Below are 12486 nucleotides of genomic sequence, written 5' to 3'. Positions count from 1 at the left end.
AACAGATTATACTTACCTATTAATTTTACTTGTAAGCAGATTGAAGATATTAATTTACCGGAAATTTCAAATCAGCGGGATGTGAAACAGGCCCTTCCTAGAAATTTGAATTATAATGATAGTCCAGTTTTAACTTATAAATTTTCAAAAACTATTATGCAAATTATTTTTAATTATAATTTAATACTTAAAAGATTAGATAGTGATATAAATTGGAAACCGGTTTGTAACTGTAAGCAACTTGGCCCATTTGTAAATCCCACTTACAAACATGTTATAACAGGGGACTTGTCAATAATAAAGCACGATGATCTTCAAATTATAATGAATAAAGGGGCTAATTTCCGTCTTTCTCATCATCTGAAACCATCGAGTGTTCTTGATAGCTTGGAAAATGATTTTGATTTATTTATTGATAAGTGGTGTAAGAAAGAGAATAAAAATAAAGAGAGTTTTCAAAGTTGGAAGAATTTAATTATTATTAGAATACGAAATACAATATATTCTAACTTAAAAAATAGTAACACTAAATCATTCTTTTATAATGCTAAGATAAAACAAGCAATTGCTAATCTACAGAATGAATTTGTAATTGTGCCGGTGGATAAAGCTAATAATAATTTTGCCATAATTTGTCAGAAGCTGTATTGTGATATCTTAAAAAGGGAGTTATGCACAACTAATGTTTACGAAAAGGTAAATTTAGATGATGAGAATTTAATTGAAAAGACTGAAGAAATACTTTTTAAAAATTTTAATATTAAAATAAATGACAATGATAAAAAGTTCCCTTTCCTATATTGGACTGTAAAATTTCATAAGAATCCCCCTAAACCACGGTTTATTGCTGGAGCAGCTAAATGTCCAACCCGAATTGCTGCTACTGACCTCTCTTTAATTTTAAAGGAGATTATAAATAAACTTAAAACCTAATGATCTGGTAATAAAAAATTTCCGAATTTTAATCCATATTGGAGTGTTAATAATTCACTGCAGGTGATAGATTCTTTAACAATGGTTTCAGCTAAAAGAACTGAGTCTTTCGATTTTGCGACAATGTATACTAATTTATCACTTAATGTAGTGTTAGATAATTTAAAAACGGTTATCAAGAAATCTTTCCTCTTATATAGTAAAAGATTCTTAAAAATAGACACTTATAATAAAAAAGCTATATGGACAAATTGCTTTAAGACTACAGTTAACTTGAGATGTTACAGCTTGCATATGATTTTTGATTTATTAGAATTTGTTTTATACAATACTTATATAAGATTTGGTGGTGATTTGTACAAGCAAATCGTGGGAATTCCCATGGGGGCGAATGCCAGCCCATTTATAGCTGACTTGTTTTTAAGTCAACTAGAATATAAATATATGATGGATAAGAATAATCAAAATAATTTAAAACATGTTTTGTCAAATAATAAAAGATATTTAGATGATATTTTGGTCTTAAATTGTAAGGATTTCATTGATATTTTTAAAAATATATATCTATCAGAGCTTACTCTTGAACCTAGTCATGGCGCTGGTCTTGAAGATCATTTCTTAGATTTAAATATTAATATTTCTGATAATAATAAATTAAGTTTTAAAATGTATAATAAAACGTATGATTTTGATTTTGAAGTGATTAGTTTCCCATTCCCTGAAAGTAATATACACTCAAATATCACATATTCGGAGTTTTTCTCACAGTTACTTCGTTATGCAAGGATTTGTAGTAATTATATTGATTTTAAAAATAGGTGTAAAATCTTAAGCCAAAAATTGATATTAAGAGGTTTTTCTGCAAATAAATTAACTTGGCAATTTAATAAATTTAGTTTTCATTATAACGAACTTTTAAATAAATACCAAAAGAATTATCTGGAAATACTTAAAGAAATTTTCGGTTAATTTCGGAGTTTCGCGAAAAGTTGATGAAGCGCCATCTATTTTGTGATTTGTGTTTCTATTAGAGCGGATTTTTCAAAAATAGCCACATGGTAATGATAATTCTATAATTGTTTAGTTCATTCAGGTTTTTTTGCAAAGTGTTAATGTTTATGATTTGGTAAAATTTATCACATTTAGTTTACCTATTGCTGCTAAACAGAGGAATATATTAACAGGATATGCTTGTTTTGGTGTTACTTGGTTGTTCTACATTTGCTGGTTTTTTTTCCATAGGCATATATTTTGGGGGTGATACCTGACACGGGGATGCCATGGATATTCTGTGGTAGGCACAACACTTGACTGGGTAGAGAATTTAAAGTGCCGAAACCCTATAGGCAAGTGTATTCTCCTGATGAGCCCTTGTGTTGGGTTGTTGCCTCTGAATTATTTGTCTTTACTGTTTTTATTGTTTGGTAAATGACGGACTTATACTTATTGACGACATGACTGCCTGTCCATGGATTATTCCTTATGGTTGATTGTGTATGGCTATGCTGTTTGACCTATGTGGTTGTATGGATGAGTAGGGTTAAGGCCTCATTCAAGTGCTGGTCTATATTAATCACTAATTTAGGAAAACAGTTTTCCTTTTCTCCTTCTTTCCCCCTTTTTTTCTTCTAATGTGTTTGTGCTGTTGCACTGATGATTTCTCTTTTCGTTATATATATATATATATATATATATATATATATATATATATATATATATATATATATATATATATATATATATATATATATATATATATATATTTTCATTCATTTTATATTTTACATATATTTTACACAGTGCTTTATACTTAAATTTTCGTTTTTAAGCGTTTTACTTAAAGTGTTAGTGAATCGTTCCCTCTTTGTCCGGCATTCTTCTTTCGAATTTTAAAAGAGACTGATAGTTTCTTTCTTGACTGAAGTTACATCTACAAATAAAAATTTTACAAGAAAAGTCAAGTCTTACCTAAAGACTTCCTCGTTTCTTTCTCTTGTCAAACGCTCGAAGAAATGGCGTAAAAATAAGCTAGTATCTTCAACCATACATACATGTGCAACTTTTAGTGCCACTTCATATACAGCCACGTTATCCATTGTAATTGAGTAATCATCAACCAGTGCTGCAATATATGGAGCTGCAGCACACAAGCATGATGGAAATAGCGGTGCAGCAGGTTGAAGTGGTGCTACTGAACCCCTAAGTGGGAGAGAATCGATGATCTCAGCATCTTCTTCATGTTCTTCTGGTGTGACATGGTGAAGAGAAGGCTCAAAGGAAGCCAAAGTACTGGCAGGTATATTTGAAACATGAAATGTCTCGCGCTCTTGTCTTTTTCTGTCTTCTTCAGCTTGAAGCGCATTTTCGATCATGTCAAGTTCAAGCCTTTTTCGAGTTTTTGTTGCAGTGACCAGCGAACGCTGAGAAAAAGATGATTTTTTAGCTATTTCTCAAATAATTAATGGAATAAATGAACATGCTGCAAATGAAAATGCTTTAAGTAAAACCGAATTATGAGATATCTATTCTTTTTTTTAGACAGAATATGACTTCCATCAGAATTTAAATGATCAAGCTCTATTAATTTTGAGCTGGAAAAACGGAACAAAATGTTCGCATAATAAGTTCTAAGAACGAGCTGCTTAGACTTAATAATAATAATAATAAAATAGAAAAAAAAGAGGAACTTTTTCAGCCTCTGAAAAAATTAACATACATTTAAACTTTTCCAAAGGATCTTGATAAATCGTTTCTAGTTGGTAAAAAAAAAGAAAAAAAAGCGAAATGAACAAATAAAATAAAAGCATAAAAACCTCAAGAAAAAAGGAAATCTATGCAGAGAAAGACCAATATGAAAACAAAGCAAACTGGTTGTGAAGAAACGAATAAAGATAATGAAAAAAGAAAGTGAAAAAAGGAAAACGATAAAAAATAAACAACTAAGTTAATATATCTTCGATTCTATGGGAGTAAAATTATTTATAACTACAATGACTACAAAATAAACTAGTAAACACTTTTGTTTACTGCTTGATGCTTTTTATAAGGTTATAACAATGCAAACGTCAACACACTATAGATCAATGAATATTTGATAAAATGTCGCCTGTTACATTCCTATATGTTTACAACAGAGCCTTTTAGCTTTCGTTCGGAGGGAAAAATTACCCTTTACTTACCTACTTCAAATTAAACAGGTTTAATTCAAACTAACACCGAACCTACATTACACCTGAGCTTTTGGAGAATATCAAAAAAGCGGATGAATACAGTTCCAATAGCTTGTTCCGATAGCATAATTCAGTGATTTGATCTATGTTCAACTATCAAGCACGATTTTTATACTTAACGAAAAAACGCAATGATTTAAGGCATAATTTTTTGTTTATACTAGAATTGACAAAAGCTTGAAATGACATATTTTTTCCTTATTTGCGGTGAAACTGTTAAAGATGCAAAAATATAATATTATTAGTAAACACTTCAATGAAATTAGTATTGAAATCACTTTCCAAACCAGTTTCTTGCCATTTAGATTTCCACTCTGATAACTTCAAAATTTTAAGGGGCATTCCCACTACATATTTGGAATTTTAAAGGAAATAAGAAGTTGGTCTCGATACCAAAAAAAATATTTATGCAGCTAAACTTTTAAATAAGGCCTAAATGCTTTCGACTCAGCTCTTCAATGTCTATAAGTTTTAATGATAGTGTTATCTTGAAAACGGTTTGAGATACAGTTATTTATTTATTCAAATGAGTAAAAAGATGATGTCTAAAACTTTGATGTTGGTCTGCAAATTTTTGACACGGAAAAAAACGATACCTTGTTCGTAGCCTTTTCTCCCCACCTCCCATTAAAGGATGTCATCCCTTTAATGGGAGGTGGGGAGAAAAGGCTACGAACAAGGTATCGTTTTTTCCGTGTCAAAAATTGCCTTAACTTATTTTGTACTCGAGTATATTTTTACCATGTAGAATGTACATTATTTGAATTCCGATACTTATCTTCTTAAAGGTCCCAAAGTTTAGAAATTTTGACAGAATCACATTCTCAACGTCTTTTTAAAAGAGAGAAAATCGTATTCACTTTTTAAATACGAGAGTTGATGGAAATCTGTAGCTAAAAACTTATCTACTAGAGCCAACTAAAAAGAAGAAGTGCAATAAAGGGGGGGGGGAGATGAAGTGAAAATAGTCTCCTGGAAGTCATCTTAATGTGTTCCAAGACCACACTGGTTATGCAAAACTTTCGAAAAAAAAAGATAAAGAAAATTATTAAGAAACGAAACGAGGGTGGGTGCAAGCAAGTGAAAAAAAAAAACAACAACAAAAAACAACAACAAAAAAACAAGAAAACAGAAAAAAAAGAAAAGACAAATCAAGTGTTTCAGCTAAGACAGTCTCAGTACCCCAAAAAAGATAAAAAAAAAGAAAAAAAGAAAATGGCTAAATTTTTTGAATTAAAAAATTGATTTTTATTTTAATCTTGAATTAAAATCAAGTAGTTGTGGGCATCAAGCAATGGCTAATTGTAGAAAAAGCCAAGACAGATAGTCCGATCGAGTGAGAGACAAATCTCGCTTAAGGCCCTATTAGGATTGTACAAAAATGACATTCCTAGGGCAAAACTAAAGTAGATAGTCATAGAACTAAGATAGTCATAGAAACTATAGTTTTCCAAGTGTTGGGTTAAATGGCACAGGTAAAAGGCGGTGATTGTCAACTCTCTGGATCCGTAGAGCTTACTTAAAAGAGTTAGTTGCTATTCTTTTGCGTTTTTATCATTTCTATTTTAGCGCTGAGGGCGGCTTAGCATAAGTCTTTGCCAAAATATTCACTTTTTCAGTTCAATTTCCTTTTCACTGCCAGAAAATAACTCTCTTTTAGGTGTTTAATTGTTTCTTTTTTTCTTTGTTTTTTGTCGAACGTTTGAAAGTTGTGCCAAGGCATTCCGTTTATTGCATATATATCCGCTTTCCTTTTTTTGCAATATCAGCACAATTTCAACATTTAAAATTTCTTGAGATGCACTTTCAGGCTTAGGTGCAATATTTATAATCTTTACCGGATAAGTGATGTAAAGCCTGACATAAAAATATATTAATTTAGGAAAACTTATTGGCTAGGATAGGAGTTCATTAACATTGTTGAATTACAGTAGCAAGAGCCTAATAACTGGCTCTTCTGAACAATCTGGGGAGAGATTACTATGATGCACTTGTTAACTCACATGCTGCATATCCTGGTTTAAAGTTACTTCTTCAACGGTTGACTTGGTTTCTGGTAGCCACGGAGGGTTGGCCACAATTGGCCACTCTGTTCCAATTCTAGGAGAAGGAAGAGTGAATTCAATAGAATGTACAGGGACTTTGAATGCCACTTGAGCACCATCTTCAAATCTGGGATATGCTTCAAATCTGTGTCGCCAAAGAACGTAAAAGCTAGAAAATGAACAGTGCGATTTATATAGATAGTACGCTACATAGAAAAAAATACTTTTTTGGAATAAAATAAAATTAAAAGAAGATTTTATTAATATTTTCAACAAATAGAAATTGTCCCTATCACCTCCTAAGTGTCTCAACATATCGATCTTATGGAGTGATTAAATAAAAAAAACAAGTTTTTTCAACTGAAAGTAAGGAGCGACATTAAAACTTAAAACGAACAGAAATTACTTCGTATATGAAAGGGGCTGCTTCCTCATCAACGCCCCGCTCTTTACGCTAAAGTTTGACTCTTTCTCTCAACTCTTCTTTTTAAAATAGTAAAAAACTTTAGCGTAAAGAGCGGGGCGTTGATGAGGAAGCAACCCCTTTCATATACGAAGTAATTTCTGTTCGTATTAAGTTTTAATGTCGCTCCTTACTTTCAGTTGAAAAAACTTGTTTTTTTTTGTTGAAGTTGAAAACGTTTTTGAATCAATATATGTTTTGATTTTGGCTCTCCGCAGAGAAATTTGCGTTTTTTTTTTTTTTTTTTTTTTTTTTTTTTTTTTTTTTTTTTTTTTTTTTTTTTTTTTTGGCTAAATGGCTTTCTCAAAATTTTGATCGAATGATTTTGAGAAAAAAGAGCGGGGAGGAAGCCTAGTTGTCCTCCAATTTTTTGGTTAATTAAAAAGGCAACTAGAACTTTCAATTTTTTACGAATCTTTTTATTAGTGAAAGATATACGTAACTTATAAATTAGCTTACGTAAAAATTTTTTTATTCTCATGTTTTTATTACACATATGAGAGGGTTCGCCCCCTCGTCAGTACCTCTTTCTTTACACCAAATCTTAAATTTTGTCCCAATTCATTAAGAATGACCCCTGAATCAAAAAAGCCATAGAATAAATAGTTGACATTACTAAAAATACTTTAGCGTAAAGAGCGAGGTAATAGGAGGAGGTGAGCCCCTCATATGGGTAATAATTTCTGTTCGTTTTAAGTTTTAATGCTGCTCCTTACTTCCAGCTGAAAAAAACTTTTTCATATTTATTTTTTCATTGTTTTTTTTTTAAATAATGCTAGTAAATCCTGCGCTCCCTTCATGGAAATTTTCTTCCCCCATGACAAATTCCTCGATGGAAAGTTCCCCCAGTATATCCCCCTCTTCTCAACCCCTCCCCCTAACCAAAAAATCCTCCTAAAAACGCCTGTACACTTCCCAATAACCATTACTATATGTAAGCACTGGTCAAAGTTTGTGACTTGTAGCCCCTCCCACGGGGACTGTGGAGGAGTAAGTCGTCTCCAAAGACATAGTTATAGGGTTTTTCGACTACGCTGAATAAAATGGCTATCTCAGAATTTTGATCCGTTGATTTTGGGAAAATAATTAGCGTGGGAGGGGGCCTAGGTGCCCTCCAATTTTTTTGGTCACTTAAAAAGGGCACTAGAACTTTTCATTTCAATTAGAATGAGCCCTCTCGCAACATTCTAGGACAACTGGGAGGATACGATCACCCCTGGGGGAAAAAAAACAAACAAAAAACAAACAAACAAATAAACACGCATCCGTGATCTGCCTTCTGGCAAAAAATACAAAATTCCACATTTTTGTAGATAGGAGCTTGAAACTTCTACAGTAGGGTTTTCTGATACGCTGAATCTGATGGTGTAATTTTCGTTAAGATTCTATGACTCTTAGGGGGTGTTTCCCCCTATTTTCTAAAATAACGCAAATTTTCTCAGGCTCGTAACTTTTGATGCGTAAGACTAAACTTGATGAAACTTATATATTTAAAATGCATTAAAATGCGATTCTTTTGATGTAGCTATTTGTATCAAAATTCCATTTTTTAGAGTTTAGGTTTCTATTGAGCCGGGTCGCTCCTTACTACAGTTCGTTACCACGAACTGTTTGATGAAGGTATGACCAAATGAACAAGTAAGTTGGGTCACAGGAATCCAAAGCTTATACAAATACCATTCTCTTCCTCGAAACCCATTGTAAATCAAGAGTATTATTTGTGCTTTAAAACGAAACCGGAAAAACACTTTGAACTGAAATTAAATAATACTTATTGCATTTCCAGCCAGGTATACAGGGGACCTGGGTGTTATTTTTATATAGAATTTTTAATTCCTTGAGATTTAAAAGGTCAAATTGCCAATGGTATCCATGTCATTAAGGATATGACCATACAAGTTTTTTGCAGTTTCAACGCAAAATGGCACCATATCAAGACAATATTTCTTTTATCTTTGAAAAGGCATTAAATTTAGGAGTTATGAGTCAAATCAAACGTCTTCCCAACTTTCATGACCACTGGATCGATATCTTCACCCATTGACTTTAACCAATTATTAACATCATGTTAACCTCTGCAAATAGTGAATGGTTTTCAACTGGAAAAGATACAACTTAGTAGTGCATGTATTTTCTTTCCAGTGCAGTAATTGAAGATTAAACATTAAGATCAACATTAGAGTAAAATAGTGCTTTTGCTTTAGGTATAAAAGAACATGATTTTTTTTTCCCATGGATGATCGTATCGGCCAAGAGATCCTAGAATATCCTGAAAGGGTTCATTCGAACGGAAATTGAAAATTCTAGTGCCTTTTTTAAGTGACCAAAAAATAGAGGGCAGCTAGCCCCCCCCCACGCCCGTTTTCCTCAAAATGGACTGATCAAAACTTTTAGATAGCCATTTCGTTCAACATAATTTAAAGACCGAAGAACTATGTCTATGGAGATATCATGACCCCCCACAACCCATGGGGAAAGGTCTTGAAGTTGCAAAATTTGCCCATTGTTCACATATAGGCCTAGTATTTTTTCATTCGGAAGTATGCCTACATTTTTCGGGGGGGGGGGGGGGATTTTCTGCTGGTGAATTTTTCACGGTGATAATTTCTATGGGGAGGGTAATTTCAAGAGGGTAAATTTTGAAGGAGAAATTTTACACTAGGGGAATTCGCCAAAATTCCTCTACGAAATCCTTCTTATGTATTGCTTTCTCACTGCCGACTCAGTTTTAGGCGTGGAGATGTTCTCGGTAATTGCCCGGGGTAAATTTTCACCGGTATTGAATTGTCTAGAGAATAAATATGTGGGGAGGAGGGATTTATCTGCGGAGGTGTAGCCAGATTTTCTGGTATTGCTTAAAAATTATCAGAAATTAAATAAAAACAAGTTTTTGTCAACTGAAAGTAAGGAGCAATATTAAAACTTAAGACGAACAGAAATTATTACGTATATGAAGGAGGTTGCTTCCTCCTCAACACGTTGCTTTTTACACTAAAGTTTGAATTCTGTCCCAATCCTTTAAGAACGACTCCCGAAACACTGTTTGTTTAATTAGAACAATAAAAACCTTTTTTTTAGAGTACTAAAAAACTTCAGCGTAAAGAGCGAGGTGTTGAGGAGGAGCAATCCCGCTCATATACGTAATGATTTCTGTTCGTTTTAAGTTTTAATGTTGCTCCTTATTTTCAGTTGAAAAAACTTGTTTCTTTTATTTAATTCGTATGAAATGGCGAAGTTATTATGTTAGAGTTAGCAAATTAGAGTTCGATCTTCATGCTGGAAAAAATTCTCTATTTAGCTATTTTGGAATTGGTCATTTCTATTATAACCTCCAACGTTTATGGCTACCAGTTCTAGAAGAGGGCAAGGAGCTAAGAGTTCCAACTTTTGGTTAAGTCCATAAACTGACACTTCTACGGACAGTCACTAATTCCAGTACAGATATCTTAGCATGTACTGGAAAAATAGTTAAAAAGCAAAACCTTCATTATTCTATCAAGGGAAAATAACATTTTGCTGCATTTCGAAGGCCACTTACCTAAGAATGGCATTTATCCTTGTATTTGGATCTGTATTCGTCAACTGCCGGGTCATGATCTCCAAAGCAACCTCTGGAACTTTGATAGCTGCCAAAACAAAAACTGCAGCAGCAGTTGAAGCAATTTCTTGAGAGTCTTCTAACAAGAGTTCCCACGCCACTGGAGCAATGTCAGCGAAATGATCATCTGATAGAAGCACAGCACCCTTGGCTATGGTAGCAAGAGGTGCATGAAATAACTGTTTGATCTAAAACACAATTATTGGGATAAGGTCTTATTCATACCACTCGATTATTTTTTTTTTTTGGGGGGGGGGGTAAAGTCTATGAGGGTTGGGAAAAAAATTCACGGAGTTCCATCTAGTTTTCAACAATAGCAGGCCAATATCTTTAAATTTGATGTGATGAATAGGCAGCTCACAGATAGAAATAAGTGACGACCGTCACCTTTTAATGACCTCGAAAGAGCCAATTTTCAGTTGTTTTTCTTGTCAGTTAGTTTCAGTTGTTTTTTTTTTTTTAGTAAATTTCCGGGTGAGAGCAATAGCTAGTGAATATAACCTCTTCCCATAGAAATTCATCAACTGGTTCCAACCAGTTCCCTGGTAACATTATTCAATATATCCTTCTGGTGATTATAGTGTCTCTGCTACATCGATAATAATTCTTTTCAACAAAGAGTATTCCTCAGGAATCTCAAGTTGGTTAAAGCGATAGTTCCCTTTGAAGGAGGAGACCGTAAAAATCAGTGAAATAATAGGCGGATTTCTCAATTTTCCCAAAATATCTCCAGTGCTTAAGCGTTTTCAATTCTATTTTAATGATAAACGCTGATTCAGTAGCATCAGTTTGGATTCCATCCAAACCACTCAACAGAGCATATGTGCATTAAACATTTTCAGTTTATAGGTCGTCCTTTGGGTTCCATTCCGTATGTGCAACGGTTTTGCTCGATGTAAAAAAGTATCAAAATTCTGACCCACAAGCTCCTTCTTGGTAAGCTATCTACTTACGACGTTTGTGGGGAAAAGATGGTCTGTATTAATTGCTACCTTACTTACCAATCGATTATTGCTGCTTCTGCGGATGACAAAATTCAACTTAGTCATGGAGTACCCCAAGGCTCAATCATTAGTCTTACGTTATTGCTTGTCTACGTAACTGGCATTTATTAGCTTATTAAGGTGACAACACAAAACACCTAGTGTAGGTAGTTAGAAAACCTTGTTCAAACCTTGCTAAAGATATCATTTAATGTCCATGAAGAAAGGATTGTATTTATGGATGGCAACACGTTAACTTTCGCTGCGGAACATGTACTCTCACTCACACTGAAGCTACTTGCTACGAATGGTGACAGAAAAAATCCAAAACCCGTTTGAACATCTTTAATGTGATGAAGACAACCTTCTTATTCTTTTTTTTCTGTACAGACATAAGTTGTCTTTCGATACCTGAGCCTCCTTCGTCAAGAGGTTATATATGCCACCGACCCAAGGGATATGCAGGATTTCAGATACTTATTTTGGATGGAAATTTATCGTTAAAACCGTATGTTGGTATCATCAGTCTTAAGATCTCACGAAGTTTATTTTTTAATGATTTATCCTTATTTTTTATATTTCTTGCCAGCATGGATATTCAAGTTTCCATTTTTACTCTAAACTTTACACAATATCCAACAAAAATCAGCCCCCTGAGTCCACCACAGACACCTCTATTTACCTCTTGAAGGTGAATCATTTATAAAAGCCATTGATGAGTTCTTTGAATGCTTCCATGGAAATGTTCGACCAATTTTCTCGGGAATGTTCAAACTAGTGAGTGATGGTAACAGAATTCAAAATCAAGATAGTTGCCCTCCACCCAGCAAAAAGTTCAAAGTTTTATCTGATAATAATTTTGAGTCGTGTCTGGAACTCTATTCCTATCGGTTTTCAGAATTTCATTATTCTTAGTTTTTTAAAGACGCTTTTAATAATAATAAATTTAGGTCATTGTATTTTCTATTAATTTCTTTTCTTGTATTTCTTTCTTTTTTCTTTAGTTGACCCTATTTCTTGACAGTGAAGGAGTTTTTTTTTGACGAATTGTGTTAAATTGGCTTTTTGAAGGCCCAGCAGAAGTTTCGTTGTATTCGGGTGAATACGGTTGTATTTAGTGAGTCGGTGTTTTATGGATTTCGAGTTTAATTATTTAACTATGGACAGTAGAATCAAATTTAATTACACATATATTGTTAAAATTTACTAAAGATTCTTACTTAAAACAACTTTT

The 12486-nt window shown here is 33.2% G+C and overlaps 1 protein-coding gene across 9 annotated transcripts in view; it reads right to left on the bottom strand.

The window, feature by feature from the left end:
• The window catches only part of LOC136035321 (protein unc-80 homolog), a 287805-nt gene that overhangs the window by 63775 nt on the left and 211544 nt on the right, over positions 1-12486 (bottom strand). For all 9 annotated transcript variants that reach the window (XM_065717033.1, XM_065717036.1, XM_065717037.1 and 6 more), the window contains 3 exons: positions 10210-10457; positions 6167-6377; positions 2902-3353 (listed from right to left, as the gene is read on the bottom strand). In XM_065717033.1, the coding sequence (XP_065573105.1) occupies positions 2902-3353; positions 6167-6377; positions 10210-10457 (911 nt within the window). The remainder of the gene's footprint in view (positions 1-2901; positions 3354-6166; positions 6378-10209; positions 10458-12486) is intronic.

Source organism: Artemia franciscana, chromosome 14, assembly GCF_032884065.1.
Source record: "Artemia franciscana chromosome 14, ASM3288406v1, whole genome shotgun sequence".
NCBI lineage: Eukaryota > Metazoa > Arthropoda > Branchiopoda > Anostraca > Artemiidae > Artemia > Artemia franciscana.
This window is presented reverse-complemented; position numbering and strand designations above follow the sequence as displayed.